Raw genomic sequence first — 19,900 nt, 5'->3', positions numbered from 1 at the left:
TTCTCACCTTCTGTTGCCCAGACATGTTCACACTAACAATGGGTTTGGTACGGCTGCATGGTTACCTTGACCATTGTTAGCATTTCCCAAGTGTCAGACACAAACACAAATGGAGAATGTATAATAACTTTTGCCACAGGTGGAAAAGCAAAGTCCTGCCTCAACTGGATGTCAAGAGCACACAACTCTCAGTTCAACAGCAGTCCAAAATGATTTTTGTTTGCCATTTGTTATGAATGTGGAGGCTTGTTCCTTTGGTGACCCAAAATACATATCAAAAGTGTATCATGGGGATTTTGAGGTGATCTATAAAGCATTATGGTGTATTGTTTGTCATTCCTACTGCTATTTGGAAAGTAGGTTGTGCAGCTTATGAAGGTATTGTGCTGCACATATTGCATGTATCTTAACTTGTTTCCAATGTTAAAAAAGAGCCAACTAATCATTTCCACAACAATGCCAGAGTGCGGGTATTATAATTGTATTCTCCAAACACTGTTTAGCACTGTTGACATTCTTCACACATGACCTACAACTAACTTAAACTATATAGAGATGAAATGTCAAGTAAAGATGCTTTACATATAGTGAAATGTTTCACATAGAACTCTTCCATACATAGCTTTCCTGATTAACATGTACATCTGAGTCAAAGTAGTCCAAGCCTAGTAGTCCAAGAGCCTTACTCGACCTGCTTTAAAAAGACGCCATCGGCAAAATATTTAAACACCTATGAAAAATATATATATCCTGACAACTGCCCAACGACAAGACGTCCGTAACATCTGTGTCTTCATGTTAACACTAGATCGCACATATAATTAAGCACACTCACAGGTGTTCAGGAATGTGCAAAAGCCTACAATCTGGGCTGAAAAACAGATTTCAACATGAAAAAACGATTATCATAATGTTTTCTGTTGGAATGTTTTGAGATTTTTAAGAATTTACCCTAGCACCATCTGGACACACATGAAACTTTTTTTTTTTACACAAACATTTATTGGAACAATGCAATACCAAACGGAAATAATAAATACATCATCCTATTTGCAGACGGAAAAATATAGGCTGCAGGCCATAAAATGTTTTGTTTCCATAATCATGAGCTGATGCCAACCAGGGCCACATTCACTGTATGTCATCATCATCAAAGAGATCTTCAAAATCTGTAATAAATTTGAAATAGAAGTTAGTGCAATTAAATATGGATAAAACAACCATGCAAGCACTCACCAAAAGACACCATTTCTGTTTACCTCAAAAGGACAAAATAACTCTATACCCCTCGTCTGGCACCCATTAATTACTAACCTGTCGTATATTCTCAGGCACCCAAATTATTACCTTTCAATACATCATTTCAAATGACTAGAATCAACAAGGCCATGTTTCAATCTGACAGATGAACATGAAGTAAACACGTTGGCCATTTTGGCTGTCTGAACAGAAGAGAGATCAATTCTGATTTTGTTCCGCTAGGAAATTTGAAGGGCAGTGTTCAGTGGCAATCAGTCACAATCATTTTGATTTACAAACAACAAGACACATTAAGCTTAAACATCCTAAACAGCTTTCAGTTGTGCAGCAGAACAGACTAACAACTCAGTCTCTATTCAACATTTGTTTCTGGAAGATGCTTTTATTATTGAGGTACAAAACAACTTGCCAATTGCTGATCTAGGAGAAAAAAAATCAAAGCTAAGCACCATACATTTCCTGTCCAAGACAACTAAGAGGAGACTTTCAGAAGCACAGAGGTAAAGCCAAATAGTACTGAAAGAGCTTAGAAAATACCTCATATATGGCCCAGCAATACACCTCATAGCACTTTTCAAGGTACAACCCCTGCCTTATCAACGAGTCATAAATATCTTCAAAGGGATTGTGAACTGCTGCACATAAAACAACTGGAATGGGTATTATGGTTTAGCAGTGAAAAAGAGGTAGGTTAAGGTAACCTGAAGACACCACTGATGTTGACGAGAAACGCATGGACGCACTGTCCACAATCCACTGGGCTACTTTACCTACTCAACACAAATACTAGAGCAGAGGGAGAGCTAAAGTCATTTCAGAGTGACACGTGTTCAGCCTCTTTAACCATTAAAAAGGATGAACTGTCTACAAAGCACGGAACCATGCTGCGTTGGAGCCAACAGAAGCCCATAAAAAAAGCTTTACTGAGGCCATATTTCACCTCCCCTTTACTGTTTCAAAGGCTCTGTTTTTTAAGGTTTTTCTATGCCGTGCCAAAACGGGTTCTCTTAAGACCATAGATGGGGGGGCTTAAACTAAATTGAAGACTCTACCTGCTACCAGTACATTGTAATCTAACTGTTACTAACACAAATAGTAACCTCAAGTACCTATAGCAACAATGGAGTGTTTAGGTATACATTCTGCTTCACTGCTTTTCCACTTAAATGCTGTGGTAAGCTATGCAATTCAGTGAATAAGGTTTCAGACACAAAACAGCCAACAACACTGTATCCGTCAGGTAATCAACTATGTTTTTACTGTGGCATGCAAATTAATCACACAAGGTGTTCATGAAATCAGTAAACAATCACACGCACGTCTGAATATTGCTTACCATTGAAAAAGTCAGAGTGAACAGCTTTCTCATTTGCTGCCAAGTCCATCAGTAGACCACTGCTTCCCCCTGCCTGAAAATCACCACATTACATGTTATAGCACAGCATGTTATAATTGGATGATGATAGAAGCCTATTGACGACTAACGTTAAATATAAAGGCCGAATACACCAACGTTACCCGCCATGCAGTTACATTAACAAAGTTCAAACATTAAGTAAGGGATAATGTATAGAACGCCTGTCATTATTGGGAAAATAAGTCCCGACAGGGCGAACCGGACCCCGACGCGCTAGCGGAAGACACCGTTTCGTGTCTTCCGCTGACAAAATAAATAATTCGCCACACATATAACTTGACAGTTTCAGGTGTTGCGTGGCAACGTCTTACTAGCTCCTTATACGGCTAATTGCCAAAACGAAAAAATAAACTCCATGATATGTCTCTTTACACTTATTTGTTACCGTTTCGTCGTGGCTTTTGCTGAGAAACAAATAGTTCGCAACACACGCTGAACTTGAATCAAACATTCTTTAGAACTCAGCTGATCAACCAATCTGCTTTCACTTTTGAATGAAGTGACCGGAATACTTGATATGATCAGCAGCACAAAACCCGTTGCCATTGACAGCGGTAATTATATGTTTGCAGCGGTAATTACATGAATTTATTTTACCATAGAACGTTGGGAAATCCCATTCAAGTCAATGGAGCGTTCTACTAGCATTATTCGTTATGGAGCGTTCTACTAGCATTATTCTACTAGCTTAATTTCGTACGTATCACAGCGTTGGCTACGGCAATGGAAACTAACTGGCTTATGCTGACACATACTAATTGGCAACGCATTGGTATACTTTCTCTTACTGTAGTCTGTTATACCTGTTGAGTTTACGGAAAACACATGATATCCAAGTAGCTACTTTTTGTCTGTGCAAAGTGTGATATTTTAACATTAACATGAAGCTAACGTTAGCAATGGCCGTTAGCTTTGTTATGGTAATGTAAGCTAATGTTAGCTTTATATATTCGTCAAGAGATAACTAAAACAGTATGATTCAATAAAGCACCTCGTCCAAGTCCACATACGGTCCCGCTCCCTCAGGAAACATTTCATCGACAGCTGGCTTCATGTTGATGGGGTGTTGAGCTACAACAGCTCGCTTCGAATTTTTCACAACAAAACTCGCTGCAATAAGTTGCTACACTTAAAATCTTCCGACTTGAACATTGGACTCACTCTACGACCCAGTCATAGTGTTCCTACCCTTTAAACCTGCTGTTACAATTTCCACTTCATTGTTTGGTGTTCATAAAATAAATAAAAAATAATGCAGAGGCAAATAGAAATACAGTATGTTTAAGTTAATCCATTGTAGGTTATCAAAATAAACAATTAGAGTTAAAATAAATTTCATCAAGACTTTATTAGTAGGCTATACAGTAGGCCTACAATGATCTGACAACAAGTACAGATTTACATATGCCACCATAATTATGGTGGTAGAGAAGTTCCTTAAGTAGAATAATATATTTACTAACATATTTTGTATACACTTGATAAAATAGTTGATGACATATTCATATATGACAATAAAACCATTTAGACTTTATGCCTGCATATATCAGTTGCACCTCTTGAACCTTGTTGACCAAATTATGTCTGCCCATGCATAATGTCTCTACTCTGGCAGTTCTGGCACCCCATAGCCTAAGGTGTCTCCAAGGTGTTGATGGGCATAAAATGCCCGAGCCATTTCATTGATGTGATTATAGGCACCAATGCTGCGGAAGTACTCCACGTATCTCCAAAAATCAGTTGTGGAGTAGGGCCAGTATGGAACTGCAGGGGGCTCATCATAAGGAACTGAGCAAGAAACACACGCATTTCAAAGGAGGATTGAAGTAACAGGCAATTTGTTTAAAAACAAGTTTGACTGTTTACATTTGTTATTGTAGCAAAAGTGAGAATTCAAAGCAACAGTTATTCATACATGAACAGAAAATGTATTTTTACCTCCTTCAGGAATGTATCTAGCACCTGAGGAGAGAGACAGAGGAAGAGCTTTAGCATTGCCAAGTGCAGCTCTCACAAAGAAGTGATTCAGTTGAAGGAAACTTGGGTTCTCTCTTGGGACTCTAGAAATGTGAGGGGACTCCATTTCCTCCTCAAATATTATGGTTTGCTGTTGCACGGAACTCTTGGATAAATGTACAATTTTATCTAGCACTAGTGACACTGAAAACATGTTATTAATAATGGATAAATTAATTTGAAATGCATCATGGTTGATGCAACATCCCCATAGTAGTCCATGGTTTATGTTTTATAAAGAAAAGGAAGCCTTTCTTGCAGGACAATAATAAACCACAAGAGATATTCACCAGAGCAGATTAAATAAAACTGAGGTGTTTTTTCAGTTGGTTGAGGTGCTAGATCGCTTGTTGCATTTCGTCCCAAAAAGTTACAAATTGGACGTTTAACACTTACCACTGAAATGGTTCATCATGAAAAAGAGAAACAAAACACAAAAATGGAAAAAACACTTCATTTTCCCTGAAGAAAAAAAAACATAACTCTATCACCAATAATGAAAATTTTCACAGGACTTATAAACAATAATACTTATTTGTACTTGAGATAAGATTTCTTATGGACAAAATGAACATCACAAAAACACTGCATGGCTTACCTGTTCACAAACTCTGTGTTTCCACTTCTGATGTGCAGCAACTATTGCTGTGCTGTTTCTCAACTTGAGCAGGAGACTCAAATATAAAGAAAATTCTGTCTTCTCCTTTCCCCTCCCCCTCCAAATTTCAAATGCTCCTTTTCACATCCCATCATGTATTCAGATCACTCACTAGCCATACAAATAAAGACACTAAAATTAAAATAATCTTTTTAATTTTAGTTCAGTTTCTTATATAATTTCATACAGTGCTCAAAGTTAACAATATGTAAAAGAGTGGTGAGAATTTTTGATCCTGATCAAGCTTTGCATTCCCGTGTCCCAGTATCTACACTTTCCCCACATTTGATTGCTTAAGTACTTGATATACATGTTTATTCCTAAAGTAAAGTATGTCCCATTGCCCCAGTAAAATACACCTAATGTGCACTTTTCCCGTTCTTCAACTAAGATCACCCCTGCATGAGTCTGTCCCCCGTCGTCCCCTGAGTTACCAACTTCACAACCACTGTACACTTTGTGTCTTGCATATATTTAACCACTAAAGTCACAACTACCCAAAATGTAGATATTGTTTTCTCTGGGTATTTTACATGCTAGTGGTGGCACTTTACTCTTTACTAAATGCCATTACCCCCAACATACAACAGGGGGCATTAAAAAATACACAATTCTTGTGTTATGCTCAGATTCTTTAATTTCAATATGGTTAAACAAATCTATTAATCTATCTATTTCAGAAATAAAGTAGGCCCACCCTCTTTTTATCTTCTTGATATGACATTTGATCATTTAAGACAAAAAATAAACATCTCCACTGAATAAGCTACAAGAAATCTCCTGTAAATGGGGGCTATACAAGAAAGAGATTGGCCTAAGCATATACCAGTCACCATCAACAGGGCAATTTCACGCAAAACTGTCACGTCCATAATGGCAACTAAATGCCATGGTATTTGTATGATGCGAATGATTATGTGAAAAGTTTTTCATGTAAGTTCTACAACCAAGAAGAGTGAATGCTCAAATTTCAAGTAATCATCATTCACATCATACCATACCATGGCATTGTGTTGGCGTTAGGGGCATGACAGATTTGAGTGGATTTGCCCACTTACATTCTAGAATAGCAACCAAGATCACACATTTAACCCTTAAAGGAGTACCGTCACACCGGGAAATTAACGTTCTAAAGAATATCTGGGTTCATTGAATTCAACATAGAATTTTAGAACCTTCAATTGTTGCGGAACTTAGAATGTTCAAAAACCTACACCTTTAAAAACAGATTCAGTTCCAAGATCACAGTTTATCACAATTGCTCTGGTCTGTTGCCTTCATGTTGCTTATGTCAATGTTGTCACGGAAGAAAAGTTCCTTGGCACGGAACACGGTCTCAGCTGGTAGGATGCGTGAGCGGCCAAGAATCCAGGCATAGTCTATGTGAAAGACCCTCATGACATCAGTGCAAGAGTAGACCACAGCAACACTAGTGTAGTCTGTAGACAGGATCCAGTATGGACTGTAGGGAGTAACTGTGACCACAGAGAGAGGGTAAATAAAATAAAAAATAGAATTCAGTTATGTGCGTATGATCATTTCAAACAAGCATCTTTTTTCTACCATAAGTAGAAAATTAAGCCCTTAGTACCTGTGAGTCAGGAGATTTTACTCAAGTTAATTAAATAAGATTTCTGTAACAACCCAAATAGCGACATCAACAAAAACAGTGGGGCAGCAGGGACATCTGTTATACAAATGTTCGGTGGGAAATATTACTTACAGTAAGAAAAGCTGACTCCAAGCTTTGCAGGCTCCCTGGTGTCCTGTATAACAGCAGTTCCCTCTGCGCTCCTCACCTTTCCTTTACTGAAAATTAGCAGCACAACATATTGTAACCACAGATGAAAAAAGACTATCGCTGACAAGTGTATAAGACAGGGTTACTTACTAGTTCTGCAAATTCAGCACTTGGATTGTATGGTCAGCTCTTATAGCATAGTTAGCTTCAATACATGTTCCTCTCTCAAACCTTGCAGGGAGCTTTTCAATTTCATACCACTTCCCAATGTACTGGTACAAAGAAAAAAAAGAGTAGTATTAGGAGGTCCCTAATGGAATCATTAAGCAATAAGCCCCCAGAGGCTGTAGGTTACATTGATTTTAGAACAGCTCTAGGGACGTTGTTAGCCACTACATTCAAGCGGAGTGCCTTAAACTGGTCATTCAGAACCAGGAATTCTGATCAAATCTGAGGAAGTCAAATGATCAACAGTAAGTACCTTGTTGAGGTCAAAGTTGGGTTGGACCATTGGTGTTGGACAAGGGCCCCAGTGAACTGTTTGGGCATCAATAAATGGAAGGACCAAGGACAAAAGCAGGAGGATCTTAGCCATTTTTTCCACACCCAGATTCTTTTCTACAAGGTGATTAGTACAAGTTTAATTGAAACTAAGGATAAGAGATAGCCTAGCTAATTGAATGTCTAGGTAATTAAGTTCCTTCAAGAATTTCTTGCCATAACAGTCAAGTAATTTTCCATTTAAAGAAAAACATTTTTAATCATGTAGAGTTAATTCAATAATGTTTATGATTTTGTAGGATTTGCTGTAAAGAAATACTTTTTTTTTTACCATTATTTTTCTCAACATCAAAAAAAAAAGTTTCAACAAGAGCTAAAACACATCAGGTGCAAGGTAGCTAGGCCCATATTTACTGCAGTTCCATATGATTTCTGCTTGCTACACCTGCTTAACTAGTATTTCTGGGTCTGTTCACGTAAGCATGCACGTGCATCTTTTATAACACCAGTTCACAGGCTATCAAATCCACAACTCTTTATATTGTCAACATTACTTCGTTAGTTCGCTATTACAAATCCAAACCAGTGAGTTACTGCAGTGTTTCATACGGTAGACTAAACCTTAAATTTAGTCGAGGAACAGACCTTAAAAGTCTCACAATGGTCAGACAATTATTACCACTCTGAAACTCTAGGATATCAAATGCTTCGTTGTTCTGAAAAAAAAAAAAAAATAGTCAGTCAGTCTTAAAAATATAAATCATCTTACGATCCTCTGGTGTTTATAACCTACCTGCGTGAAATCCTTTGTTGCGGTCCAGGCAAAGCGGAGAATGTGAAGCACTCGTCGCTCCCTTGCAGACTGCCTCTCCTAAACGAGTGTGATAAACGCTAACATTGTGGCGTCAGACGGCATCTAACTCGAAGCAGGTGATATGCTAAATAAGTGTCATGGGACGGCGCTGCTGGGACAAGAGAGGTGGCACTGTACCGAGACGTCTAATCGCTGGGTAACTCGTGTGGGAATCACGTCTGCCTGAAAACTCGTTTTCTACTTGATAAGGGATCTTGTTAGAAGGGCTTCCTTTATTTAGGCTACTTAAAATAATTTGTATTATACTTACTTGTACACGTGACTAGGCCTGTTTTATTATCTTTTTAGATCATATGGGTCATGTAAATGGAAAACTTGGAAGACAGGCCTATTTTGTATAAAGTTAAAAAAAAAACTATAAGATTATGTTGGCTACTTGGTCAATAAAATTGAACTGAGTCTGAACTTTATCCTTATTCTCATGAATCCTCCACGTCCTCAGCCTGTTCTTTGTTGGCCTAGTTTGAATAATCGTCATGTTATTTGTCCTGGTATTTTTTTCTGACTGTATGTCATTATTGTTAGAAAACACTGAAATACTTTCCCATATATGTAAGCGGCTACTGCTATGGAGACAAATGGAACTGATACTCCCAAAGTTCTTTTCAGTGAGTCATTTCCATGGGACACACCATCACAAGTAAACAAATAGCAAAACCAAGATTTTTATGTTACATTAAAAACTTTATTACTATGAGATCACGTATAAATGCATTGCTTTATCTCATTGCCCTTGTCCTTCAGGCATGGCATTACAGCCCACTTGGTCAGACGAGGTCATCCCACTCAGGCTGACACCATGCGACTCCAGATCACCGCGCAGCTGAGAGACAGTGTTGGCAGGCAGGGATCGGGAACGCGCAAGGATCCAGGCAAAGTCCACATAGAGGAGGCCGAAGACATCCTTGCAGGAGTACACCACCGAGTAGGAGGTATAGTCAGTGGAGATGACCCAGTAGGGAGCATCAGCTATACCTGAGAGGACAGGTGGAGATAGTAAGGTGCATTGAAAAGGATTATTACCAGGGGCTATGTGGCGCAACTGGCCACAGTGTCCGTACCACATATGGGTCTAAGTGCCCACGGGGACTCAGGTTCGAGTCCGGCCTGAGTCATTTCCCGATTCCACCCCTCTCTCTCCCACTCACTTCCTGTCAATCTCTAACTGTCCTATCACAATAAAGACAAAAATGCCCCAAAAATATACTTAAAAAAAGGAAAAGGAAATGATTATTAGAACATGTCATGCTTACCTAACCTTTGTTCTCTCAGTAATTAAGGGATGCCATAGAAAACCTTTCAGTTATGTTGTATGTCATATCATGAAAACTATATCCAACATGAATCCACACATTTTTTCACTAGTGATAGAGGCTGCTTCAAACATGGGAAATGATGATGGCCGTTTGTTGGAGAAAACTATTAATCTGTCATTGACAACCTAATGTATACCAGAAACAGTGAATTAGTCACATTCACAATTTAAATTTACCTTTAAAGAGGGTGACATCCAATTTGGCAGGCTGGGCCAAGTTTGTCACTGTGGCCTGTCCTTCGATGGAGTTAACTTTCCCATCATGCCTGCAAACAAGAGGTCAGAATCCCTTTGAAGTGGTCAGAATACCTTTGAAGTTCATGATATTGCATTAAACATAAACAACAAAGAACTCACAGCAGCTCAGCATTCACAACTTTGACAACTCCTTTTTTCAGCAAAGAATAAGTGGCTTGGTGGCACTTCCCTTTCTCAAACACAGCAGGGAGCTTTGCAATTTCATACCACCTACCAAGATACTGTTCAAAGACAAATATGGGATCATGGCATTATTTCACAACAGGAAACCATAGAATTGGATGACTGGAATTAATTACAACTAAAATGACATTTTTCATAACTATTTTGAGACTTAACAGCTAAACACCCTTGTAGGCTATGGGTAATTTTTGGCTTATGGGTTTGTTAGTGAAGTATTTCCTCACTTTGCCAACATCAAAATTTTGCTGGACTGGTGGTGTAGGGCAGCTCCCCAAGTGGAAAGTCTGACCATTTACAGACACAATCAGGGCCACGAGCATAAAGAACACAGCCATCTTCCTGCTTCCTCTCCTTTTAAAAAAGAGAACATGAAAAACATTAATTAGCCAATGTAACCTCGGGCCACAAGTTGTTTAAGAAATTCAGAGTTCTCTTACCAGTCAGGCTGTCAACTAGTAGTGATGTGTGCTGATCAAGGGTGGCTTTTATACAACACAATTCCAAAGGACCTAGCGGTCAACCAATGACATGTAGAGCTGCTGATTACTCTCTCTAGGCTAAGGGCAAAAGAGAGTACACATGTGTGCACAAGGATGTTCTTTGATTGTACAGATTTTGTAACTGCAGGTCAATGTCAACACACAGTTAGGCTATTTAGCCAAACATTATGGTTCTACTTCAGAAGAAAAATATGAGACATGCAGACAGACATAAATATTAAAAAGAGAGATAAATATTAGCCCAATTAAATCACCTTTTTAATAATGATTTATTATTATTATTTTGAGCTATTTCATAAATCCATTGGTGTCGACAGATCCTTATTCATGGGTTTCATCAGGTCCCTTTCCACAGGTGTATAAATTCAAGCACCTAGATTATGAATGCAGACTGCATGGTGCTTGATTAATATACCTGTGGAAAGGGACCTGATGAAACCCATTAATAGATCTCTTAATAGCTAGGCTACAATCCAAAATAGAGACTGTCCTATTTTCCCCACAGTTTGAATGCCATTGCTGTTTATTGTGTATTATTATGTATTATTATATTACAGAGACTCTTTGCATGGCATCTTGTCTGAATACAGCATGTCCACTTTCCACAATATCTGACAAACAGTATACACTCAGTACGAAAGGAACTCAGAGCTGCGGAGAGGAAATGGCATAAATCCAGAGATTGAAATGATTTTAGGCACTACCCGTCTTTGATATCATCTTTTTCATTCACTATTACACTTACAAAAAAGGCATTCCATCAGAGCAAGATTGAGAATGCCACTGACAGTAGAAAACGTTTTTCTACTTTCAAGTTTCTTCTCAATCCTCCACCACCGCCATCAGCTACTTCACTGTCAGCAGATAACTTTGCAACGTAGGAAGGCTTTTTGCACACCTCTTTTGTCGGGCAGGTGTGTTGGATATGACCAAAGGTCGCAGATCAAGAACTTAGAAAGAATCCCACACACTGACCATTCTGCATTATTTATTAGAAATTACAATGTTTCGGTCTTAGACCTTCATCAGGTAAATTCAAGTTTACCTGATGAAGGTCTAAGACCAAAATGTTGTAAGACTCAGTTTTCCTCAGTGGTTCCTCATTGATGGAATAAGTTGCCCAGTGCTCTCCTTTCCTGATAGTTTTGGGTCTTTCAAGAAGGAACTAAAGACATACAGTATCTGCTCACTTCAGCATACACCTTAATTAAAGGCGCTGTCCGACCGATAGCTACCCATTCCGTTGATTACACTGTAAAAAAAACAGTCTCTGGCAGCCCAGGCTCCGAAAACTGGAAACAAACAAAGAGGGGGCCTGCCCCCAAACAAAAATGAAACCCTGCGTGGAATTTCTACTGAATGTATGGGTGGGGTTGGGGTTGGCTCTCTCTGGTATGGGTGGGGTTGGGGTAGGGTCTCTCTGGTGTGTTTTGTTTGGTCCTTACAGCGACAAACGCGACTTCCTGCGAAATCCCTGATATTTTCAACATGATATTAAGCATTGATAGCTTATTGCATTGACACTATTGTTTATTGCTAAACTCCTTAATGTAGTCTTACCCATTTTTAAACCCATTTTTATTGTTTTTATTTGTAAGTTGCTTTGGACAAAAGTGTCAGCCAAATCCCATAACCATAACCATGTGGTCCTCCAAAACGACAGCACCGCCCATGACTGCAAAGCTCTGCAAAGGGTGGTCATGTCAGCGCATTACAAGGACTGAGTTACCAACTATCCAGGACCTTTACAGCCAGCGCTGCAGGAGAAAGACCAAGTGAATCCTCGCTGACCCCAGTCATCCCAGCCACAGTCTCTTTGCCCTCCTGCCTTCTGGTAGAAGGTATAAAAGTATGTAGACCTGTACCAGCAAATATAGAGACAGTTTTTTTTATCCACAAGCCACAAGGATGATGATCATTATTTTTCTTATAACTAATCAACCTCAAGCCACAGTTTTTTTTAATACTATTAATTTATTTTATATTTAGATATATTTTTTCTCTCTATGTGTCTTGTCACTTTACCCCCACCCCCACATACAGGTACACCCCCCTCACTCACACACCATTACACCATAACCTTCCTCACGTACACACCTTTATATACCCCCCCCCCCCCCCACACACACACACACACACAGGTACACCCCTCCCCCACACACCCCATTAATCCCCCCCCAACACATATATACACTACCCCCCCCCCCCCCATTCACAAACACAATATACTTTTTTAAATACTACTACTATCAGAGAGGGTTCAAGCGGAGATAGTAATCAAGGATCTTTGCTACTAAGGTATATGCAGAGCCATATAGATAGATCTATCTATAAGCCTCTGGGTATGTATGTCATACATTGTATGACTCATTCCAACCAGGATTCGAACTCCAATGCCAAGTCCTAGCAACCCTGTTGGTCGTGCTGGCAGGCAGCAAAGATATTGCTTGGTAATAGACATATGGAGAGTAGGCTAGTTGCCTAAAACCTCTACCTTCTTCCAGGGGTGTTCAGAAGGACTCCTGATTTTGTAAACTTTACAGATATCACATTCAATTAGGTAAGTCTGGATTTACATTGTTTACATTACATGGTTGCCGGACATTAAGTTAATTAACAAGGATAACATTAGCTAACAGCTAGAAGCTAACGTTAGCTAATATTAACTGGCTAAATCGGAAAAACCAACAGCAGCTTATTTTGCTGTTTAACTGTCTGATACTGAATGATCTGTTAGATGGTGTTTGTTGTGTTAAAGTTACTGACAAAGTGAACTTGGACAAAGGTTGAAGATTTTAAAAATGCTAATAGTTAGTTAGCTAGCTAACCTAATGAATAAATCCGGTTGCAGACAGAAAGCTAGATATAGAAACGTATGTCTTCTTTTGATGATCTTGATCTCTTGATGACAGTGTTATTTCATTTGATTAATGTATATGACAAATTAGTCTTAATTGCATACTTTCAACACACCTTCAAGGAAGAATGTTGAGGAGAACTGTCTCTCAGCCGATTGGACTTGATCGGGTTGACCAGCTTGGCAGCTGCATGTCCTACACGTCCATGCAGAATCTGACAGCAGTTTTTGCCAGAAGCAGGTCAAGTCTTATGCTGGACAATGATTGCACACCAATCTTCTATGGGCAAGAAAGTCAACAGTGGGAAAATGAAGGTAAGTTAGAGTTATTTGTTTTGTTTTCTTGCTATTAAAGCATTGTTCCGATGATAGCCTATTGTTAATTGTTCAGTATGCACATGCATCTATTACATCGGCATCAGTCAGTGAGTTCATCTTGACCTTACTTTATAACACTCCTCTTTTTTATTTGAAGAACTTGGATGGCAAGCCATTACAAGGTGCAGGTAATGTGAAGCTATGAGCAAGACCAGCTGGCTTCAATTTTGATCATTTAAAATAATTTAGGCTACAAGTTATTAAGGGAATGGTCTCTGCAACATTTATTTTGTTCAGTAACATTTTTGTGCGTTTTTTGCAGGGCTCTAGGATATGAAGGACCAGATCATGATGGTAGGAACCGTTTTTAAGTACACGCCACTATCATGTCTGGTGTAGCCAGTTCCGTTGATTACAGTGGAAGCTAATTGTTGCAGCAGACACTCACAATCAGAACACTTCAATTACATGCTCGATGTCGCCTTCCCTGTTAGAAATTCCTTTTGGGATATTATGTTAACTTTCTATCAATACAGAGAATGTATTTGTTCACCAGAGATAAAGGTTTCAGAGGAGTGTAATGAAGTGTACATTGCGGAGGAGGAGGAGGTGTGGAACTCCTCTGACTTGTGAGTATGCCCTCTGAAAGAAGGGTTCTGTGCTTCAAAGCAGTCACGCCTTGAGAACAAAAGCACAAAGTCACAGTTATGTAGTCACATTTACAGAGTCACTGTTGCGAAACGCCAGTGTTTTTTGCATGTCCTTAGGAGTCTGGAGGAGAAAAGAGACATTGTGGAGCTACTACACTGTAAAAACCGCTTTATGAAAAGAAATGCCGATCTGCAGAAAGCTCTTGATGCATGTGAGGACTCAAACACTCACCTTGAAATGGAGAACTCTGCTTTGAAGAGCCAGGTCAAAAGGTAATCAGTCCAAAAACATAATAGGCCCCAGTAACATTACAAATAGCTGTTAGGATTATTTTTGTAAAGTGTACATCTGCAATTTTTCTGGACGACTAACTGAATTTGAGGTTACTGAAAATGGCAATATCATTTTTGTTTTGATAGAGAACTACTCCATAATCTAAAATGATGTAGTTGTCAGCAGATTTTATAACAGTCAAATGTGTAATGTATTGAATATGTGAGTGGATGTCCGCACACTGGAGTAGCTCCCAAACTTTGATTTAAAAAAGACAAAGTTTCGAATGCATTTGCCTAAAAAAGACTCTGTTGGAACCTGTTTGACCCTGTAGGGTTGCTGTCACCTGTAACTACTGTATCCACTCCAGTGTGCAGGCACTCTCTTTTTTCCCCACCATAATGTATTGAAAAGTCACAGTAGAATAGGATACATGTAAAGTGTGGTTTTGCAGTATGAAGCAGTCCATTCAGGATGCTGAGCAGTTGATGGAGGAGATGGATGTTATTAGGGGGGCGCTTGCTGACAGTGAGGCGGCCAGTAGTAACCTCAAGGCCTGCATAAGCAAACTGGTGAGATTCACTTAAACAGAGAAAGTTAATAAATTGACAGTGCATCTAAAATTGTTTTATGCCAAACATTGAGGTTAAATTCAAAATATTTAATAGCCATCACTGTATTTTTATGCTCACAGGAAAAAGAAAATAAGGCCCTAATCAATCAGATTGAAACAGTCGCCAATGAGGTACAATTAAAAGGGCTCTTGTGGATTTTTCTTTTATTGCCACAGTGTGCTTCTACTCACTGCCATAATTTCCCTTGCTTTCAAAAGATGTCTAAACTTTTGCCTGAGAGGGAATCAGACAAGGAGAAAATAACAAATCTGACTCAGCACATCAAGGCATTGCAGGTACTTTTCCCATAATCCTCCATGAACTTTTCATAAACTTACGTAGGTGATGATGTTAACTATTGTCCACTATGGTCACACACACACATGCACAAATGTACACACTCACACTTATAGGGGACACAAATAGGGGAGAGCCGGGACAGTTGAAACACTCTTTAATTAAACATAATTTACAAAGCGATCATAATCACTGAAAGCTAATATTTTGTCACTAGCAACCTACATCTGTCCTCTGTCAAATAAAGTTGCATTTTTAGCTTTGAACAACAGCGTTCAGGAATTATTACAGCAAAAGTGGGACGTGCTTAATGTTTCATTCGTCCGTCCTGGTCGGGACGATTGAAACAGCATGGGGGATGAAGAAAACATACAGTTTAAGGCATATAAATTCCCACAACTTTAATATACACTATGGAAGATTCTGACATTTTTATAGCCAGAACAGTAGGTTTCCCCATTAATATCATGTTTCTATAGTGGAAAATGTCTTTACATGAGTTAGGCCATTGCACATCCAAATAAGTGCCCTTAGCGACCCACAGCCCAGAGAAAACTTGACCCCCTACCTGATGTGCCCAAATATATTTACATATTTTTAAAACTGCTTTTCCATGTCTCACCTTCATAAATGATTGTATAAACACAGATATTGCATTTACTGAAAATACATGCGGTTACGGCCTGGTCGGGACAATTGAAACAATTGTCCCGGTCGACCAGGCCGTGACTGTGTGTATTCTGCCATAGACATATGCCATTACAGCCTGTTTTGCATGCTACGTGAAAGTCTGGGATTGTGAAGAGCACTAAATTGTCTACTGAATAAGCATGAAGTCGAACCTTTACATGAAAAACACTCTTTAATAATAAAAAAAATTAAACCGCTAATGAAATTAACTTTTACCAATTAAAAAAACGTTTATTGCCTGTAACTCTGTGATAAAAGGACATAACAGGAAGGTATTTGGCTGATAGAAGGAGGTTAACATGCGCTATGTTTGACCAAAGGAAGTCTGTCTATCATCATTGCACTCGGAGAAAACTGTAATGTTTCATCAATCTAGCATTTCAATCGTCCCCGCATGTAAATATTTGACAATTATAACTTTGCCAATTTTCCTTATACTGTGTGCAGCAACAGCTGGAGGAAACAAGAATGCTGCTGGATGAGAAAACTGCCGTTATTAACAGTGTGGGTATTTAACCTGAACTCGACAACAAGCATATGACATTAGATTCCACAGATTATATTGCATGGTATATGATACTACTGCTACAAACTGGGCTTTTTCTTTCTTTATAGAAAGACATGTTGGTCAACCAACTAAAAGCTTCCTTAGAGGAGTTTGCTACCATGGAACAGGCATGTTTCATTCAATTAAAATTCCTGAAATGTCTTTACCATTGTAATTGCATTTGAATATGAACCTACTACATAACAATAACATTTTCCTCCATCGCCATGTAGACCCTGAAGAGGGCTGTGAAAGACCTGGAAGGCCAGTTGGAACTAGCACGAGTGTATGTTTCATGGTTCTCATGCTGTCTGTAATCTGCCAGATACACATGATAAGTGTAGGATTAGCAGAGACCCAACTTAAAGTCATGAAAAACCCAGATATCTGAGAATTGGCCTGTGATGATGTTTTAAAAATTCTGTATACTTAAGTGTGTTGTTCAATCATACTGATGGATGTAGTGCCTTTATTGTGCATAATCAGTTAAATGCTTTGTCTGTTGATTCTCTTCCTACCATAATAAAAACTGTTTTTCTTAGAATAGATAATAAACCATACACCATTTTTCTGACAGTACTGCAGGAGGAAGTTTCCTGAATTCAAAAGGTCTGGTCTTAGCTACAACTGACAACTGTTTCTCTCTAGCAGAGGAACTGGGGTTGATGCCAGGACATCCAGTGAGTTTTCAGAACCCAGTTCTTACCTGTTCCTGTTCCATGGTCCTCAAACATGTAATTTACTCTAAAAGGATCAAAAACATTTTTTTACTGACTGAATATCCAAATTGAGATGGTGCCTAATTTTACGGACCAGCTTCCCAGAGTAATGTTATTGTGTGAACATCCTTTTCAGGAGTCTGATGATGAGGTGGAAGTAGATGAACCTGCCATGGTTGAGGAAGAAAAACCCATAACGGTTGAGGAAGAGAAAGTTTTAAAGGTTGAAAAGATTCTGCAGGTACCAGATGAACCCATAAGGTTTGAGGAAGAGATTCGGCAGGTACCACAGGCAATTATAGAGGACCAGAAAGAAGTGCACAGAGAGGTCAGCCTTGAGAATGACATAGAGGAAGTCAAGTATGAGCAGGTGGACAGGAAAGTTGGTCAAGAGATGCAAGAGGTCACCAAATCTTTGGATGAGGAAGGTGTTGAACAGGCTGAAACTGTGGAGGAAGAGCAGATAGGATTTTGTGTAGCAGAGCAGGAAGATACACCACAGCATCCAAGGTACATTTAAAGTAAAGTCACAAGGGGGCGCTGTGGCGCAGCAGGCTACAGCGCCCGTACGGGTCCGAGTGCCCATGGGGAGAGGGACCCAGGTTCGAATCCGACCTGCGGTCATTTCCCGATTCCCACCCCATCTCTTTCTCCCACTTACTTCCTGTCACTCTTCACTGTCTTATCCAAATAAAGGCAAAAAAGCCGACAAAATATACTTTAAAAAAAAAAGTATACAATACAATAAAAGTCACAATACACTTTGATAATGCTTTGTCTAGGACATTGACGTAAATGTCCTCTTAACTGCCTTGTGCAGATGGCTTATATTTGAAATTGTACTCTTTCTTCCACGTCCATCAACCTTAAAGGCTTCTAAATGATTCATGTGACTCCAATATGACTCCAGCTTTCTTTGACTGTATGTCATATACAGTATACTGTATATAGAAAAGTACTTATAGTTATATGCTCAGCTGTAAATTTGAACAAAATGCACAAGTACTACTTATATTGTAACTAACTGTAATGTTGTCCCTCTCTCACCCATTCTCACTATAGTGTCCACTGGCTGGGCGAGGCGTACCACAGCTTCAGAAGAGGAGTCCTAACCGCCAGTGCATTCAGCTTGGGTGTTGTGCTGCCTCTGAGTGTCGTCAGTGCCGCTCTGCCACCCTACCACAGTGGATCTGGCTTGGGCTGCTCAGACTTTTTTTGGAGCACAGCTCGCCAAGTCCTGGGGCCTTACTGCACTGTCCAGAACATTGACATGCCACCGTCTTAAAACGAGCTTGTGGCACATTACTTAGAAAAAGGAAAACAGAAGCTGTAACAGGATATTGGCACCCACGTTTCCCCCTTAAACAAATGGTACAGGTTGCAATTGTGCATATCATAATTTCATTTCTAGTCTGTTGGGTGTTTAATTTCAATTCAAGTTTTTTTTTTTTTTTTTTTGGGGGGGGGGGGGGGGGGGGTAATTTGAATTTTAGTTTTTCCATATTTTGATATGCTTCATACAAGTGTTCCAGTGCCTACATTTGCTATGTTGTTGCATTAGGATTAGGTAACCCTAGAGTAACATTTGAAAGAGACTAGGCTGTTCAGGCACATAATAACCATAACCAGTAACCAAGTATTTCATTGGTGGGTGTAATAAATGAAAACTGCAGCACTACTGCCAGTATGGCTGTTTTCTCAATTCATGCACAATTGGGTACAGCATCTATTCCATATCTGGGTTCAAGTACCCACAGTGACCTGGTCTTGAAGTCCAACCTGAGTGATTTGAAATGATACTTTAAAAAAAAAAAAAAAAAAAAAAAAACGAAGGAGAGATGTATATCAGCTGCAACTATTTGGAATGCCAGAAGCTAAGTGGTGAACGTAAAGTAGCTATACTGGAATTCTAAACAGGACATTCTTTGAATGCATGAGAAGAGTAAAGAAAAATGTCACAATCTTTTTACCACCTTTGGGTGGGAGAAGACTATAACCATAAGATTGATCTACCGCACACTGTTGACGTTTACTCGATGTATGCGAAACGCGTTGTTCGCTCTGAATAAAATCGAGTAAACGACAGTGTGCGGTAGATCAATCTTATTTTTTGCTATTTAAAGTATGTTCCTGCAATCTACCTGCACCTAACCAGGCTGTGCATGGATCTTGGTTACATTTGAACTAAAATAACCATCTCAGGTATTGTAT

At 39.2% G+C, this 19,900-nt stretch overlaps 5 protein-coding genes across 14 annotated transcripts; 1 reads left to right on the top strand and 4 right to left on the bottom strand.

The window, feature by feature from the left end:
- Positions 1 to 969: 969 nt before the first annotated feature.
- cops9 (COP9 signalosome subunit 9) lies at positions 970 to 3,823 on the bottom strand. Its single transcript, XM_042068610.1, has 3 exons — positions 3,669 to 3,823; positions 2,597 to 2,669; positions 970 to 1,169 (listed from the first exon to the last, which is right to left on the bottom strand). The coding sequence occupies exons 1-3, from the start codon at positions 3,729 to 3,731 to the stop codon at positions 1,132 to 1,134; spliced, it is 174 nt and encodes a 57-aa protein (XP_041924544.1). The 5' UTR covers positions 3,732 to 3,823; the 3' UTR covers positions 970 to 1,131.
- Positions 3,824 to 4,050: 227 nt separating this feature from the next.
- Positions 4,051 to 5,397, bottom strand: otos (otospiralin). Of its 2 annotated transcripts, XM_042068489.1 has the most exons (4): positions 5,292 to 5,397; positions 5,090 to 5,155; positions 4,616 to 4,639; positions 4,051 to 4,465 (listed from the first exon to the last, which is right to left on the bottom strand). In XM_042068489.1, exons 2-4 carry the CDS (start codon positions 5,148 to 5,150, stop codon positions 4,281 to 4,283), a joined length of 270 nt encoding a protein of 89 aa, XP_041924423.1. In that variant the 5' UTR covers positions 5,151 to 5,155; positions 5,292 to 5,397; the 3' UTR covers positions 4,051 to 4,280. The 2 variants fall into 2 exon arrangements, with proteins under 2 accessions (XP_041924423.1, XP_041924422.1); XM_042068488.1 differs by having other exon boundaries at positions 4,616 to 5,155.
- A 92-nt stretch (positions 5,398 to 5,489) lies between these two features.
- On the bottom strand, positions 5,490 to 8,511 carry LOC121688714 (apolipoprotein D-like). Of its 2 annotated transcripts, XM_042068487.1 has the most exons (6): positions 8,387 to 8,511; positions 8,239 to 8,309; positions 7,574 to 7,710; positions 7,243 to 7,364; positions 7,075 to 7,160; positions 5,490 to 6,826 (listed from the first exon to the last, which is right to left on the bottom strand). In XM_042068487.1, the coding sequence occupies exons 3-6, from the start codon at positions 7,685 to 7,687 to the stop codon at positions 6,594 to 6,596; spliced, it is 555 nt and encodes a 184-aa protein (XP_041924421.1). In that variant the 5' UTR covers positions 7,688 to 7,710; positions 8,239 to 8,309; positions 8,387 to 8,511; the 3' UTR covers positions 5,490 to 6,593. The 2 variants fall into 2 exon arrangements, with proteins under 2 accessions (XP_041924421.1, XP_041924420.1); XM_042068486.1 differs by lacking the exon at positions 8,239 to 8,309 and having other exon boundaries at positions 8,387 to 8,509.
- A 561-nt stretch (positions 8,512 to 9,072) lies between these two features.
- LOC121688806 (apolipoprotein D-like) lies at positions 9,073 to 13,834 on the bottom strand. Of its 5 annotated transcripts, none has more exons than XM_042068658.1 (7): positions 13,697 to 13,834; positions 12,453 to 12,582; positions 10,661 to 10,780; positions 10,448 to 10,574; positions 10,140 to 10,261; positions 9,960 to 10,048; positions 9,073 to 9,442 (listed from the first exon to the last, which is right to left on the bottom strand). In XM_042068658.1, exons 4-7 carry the CDS (start codon positions 10,556 to 10,558, stop codon positions 9,192 to 9,194), a joined length of 573 nt encoding a protein of 190 aa, XP_041924592.1. In that variant the 5' UTR covers positions 10,559 to 10,574; positions 10,661 to 10,780; positions 12,453 to 12,582; positions 13,697 to 13,834; the 3' UTR covers positions 9,073 to 9,191. The 5 variants fall into 5 exon arrangements, with proteins under 5 accessions (XP_041924592.1, XP_041924595.1, XP_041924593.1 ...); XM_042068661.1 differs by having other exon boundaries at positions 12,467 to 12,582; XM_042068659.1 differs by having other exon boundaries at positions 13,686 to 13,767.
- On the top strand, positions 13,709 to 19,367 carry LOC121688805 (myosin-11-like). 4 transcript variants are annotated; one of them, XR_006024697.1, is made up of 15 exons: positions 13,709 to 13,895; positions 14,056 to 14,086; positions 14,221 to 14,252; positions 14,455 to 14,527; positions 14,666 to 14,821; positions 15,277 to 15,394; positions 15,517 to 15,567; positions 15,655 to 15,732; positions 16,871 to 16,927; positions 17,039 to 17,098; positions 17,204 to 17,256; positions 17,548 to 17,704; positions 17,826 to 18,199; positions 18,752 to 19,166; positions 19,257 to 19,367. XR_006024697.1 is itself a non-coding variant. In XM_042068655.1 (14 exons), the coding sequence occupies exons 1-14, from the start codon at positions 13,709 to 13,711 to the stop codon at positions 18,972 to 18,974; spliced, it is 1,596 nt and encodes a 531-aa protein (XP_041924589.1). In that variant the 3' UTR covers positions 18,975 to 19,367. The 4 variants fall into 4 exon arrangements, 3 of the variants coding, with proteins under 3 accessions (XP_041924589.1, XP_041924588.1, XP_041924591.1); XM_042068655.1 differs by having other exon boundaries at positions 17,548 to 17,650; positions 18,752 to 19,367; XM_042068654.1 differs by having other exon boundaries at positions 18,752 to 19,367.
- The last annotated feature ends 533 nt before the right edge of the window (positions 19,368 to 19,900 follow it).

Source organism: Alosa sapidissima, chromosome 17 (assembly GCF_018492685.1).
Source record: "Alosa sapidissima isolate fAloSap1 chromosome 17, fAloSap1.pri, whole genome shotgun sequence".
Lineage (NCBI taxonomy): Eukaryota > Metazoa > Chordata > Actinopteri > Clupeiformes > Clupeidae > Alosa > Alosa sapidissima.
This window is presented reverse-complemented; position numbering and strand designations above follow the sequence as displayed.

What these genes read in the sequence shown, in the direction of transcription:
- LOC121688806 (XM_042068658.1), bottom strand. Translation starts at nt 10,558, where the DNA reads ATGGCTGTGTTCTTTATGCTCGTGGCCCTGATTGTGTCTGTAAATGGT. An exon ending in AAAATTTTGATGTTGGCAAA is followed by an intron (nt 10,262 to 10,447) that starts GTGAGGAAATAC and finishes GTCTTTGAACAG; the next exon opens with TATCTTGGTAGGTGGTATGA. An exon ending in GGATGTCACCCTCTTTAAAG is followed by an intron (nt 9,443 to 9,959) that starts GTAAATTTAAAT and finishes CTGTCCTCTCAG; the next exon opens with GTATAGCTGATGCTCCCTAC.
- cops9 (XM_042068610.1), bottom strand. Translation starts at nt 3,731, where the DNA reads ATGAAGCCAGCTGTCGATGAAATGTTTCCTGAGGGAGCGGGACCGTAT. An exon ending in CGTATGTGGACTTGGACGAG is followed by an intron (nt 2,670 to 3,668) that starts GTGCTTTATTGA and finishes GGTGATTTTCAG; the next exon opens with GCAGGGGGAAGCAGTGGTCT. An exon ending in TCACTCTGACTTTTTCAATG is followed by an intron (nt 1,170 to 2,596) that starts GTAAGCAATATT and finishes AATTTATTACAG; the next exon opens with ATTTTGAAGATCTCTTTGAT.
- LOC121688714 (XM_042068487.1), bottom strand. Translation starts at nt 7,687, where the DNA reads ATGGCTAAGATCCTCCTGCTTTTGTCCTTGGTCCTTCCATTTATTGAT. An exon ending in CCAACTTTGACCTCAACAAG is followed by an intron (nt 7,365 to 7,573) that starts GTACTTACTGTT and finishes TCTTTGTACCAG; the next exon opens with TACATTGGGAAGTGGTATGA. An exon ending in GTGCTGAATTTGCAGAACTA is followed by an intron (nt 7,161 to 7,242) that starts GTAAGTAACCCT and finishes GCTAATTTTCAG; the next exon opens with TAAAGGAAAGGTGAGGAGCG.
- LOC121688805 (XM_042068654.1), top strand. Translation starts at nt 13,709, where the DNA reads ATGTTGAGGAGAACTGTCTCTCAGCCGATTGGACTTGATCGGGTTGAC. An exon ending in GTTCCATGGTCCTCAAACAT is followed by an intron (nt 17,705 to 17,825) that starts GTAATTTACTCT and finishes CATCCTTTTCAG; the next exon opens with GAGTCTGATGATGAGGTGGA. An exon ending in GATACACCACAGCATCCAAG is followed by an intron (nt 18,200 to 18,751) that starts GTACATTTAAAG and finishes TTCTCACTATAG; the next exon opens with TGTCCACTGGCTGGGCGAGG.
- otos (XM_042068488.1), bottom strand. Translation starts at nt 4,847, where the DNA reads ATGTTTTCAGTGTCACTAGTGCTAGATAAAATTGTACATTTATCCAAG. An exon ending in TAGATACATTCCTGAAGGAG is followed by an intron (nt 4,466 to 4,615) that starts GTAAAAATACAT and finishes TTTCTTGCTCAG; the next exon opens with TTCCTTATGATGAGCCCCCT.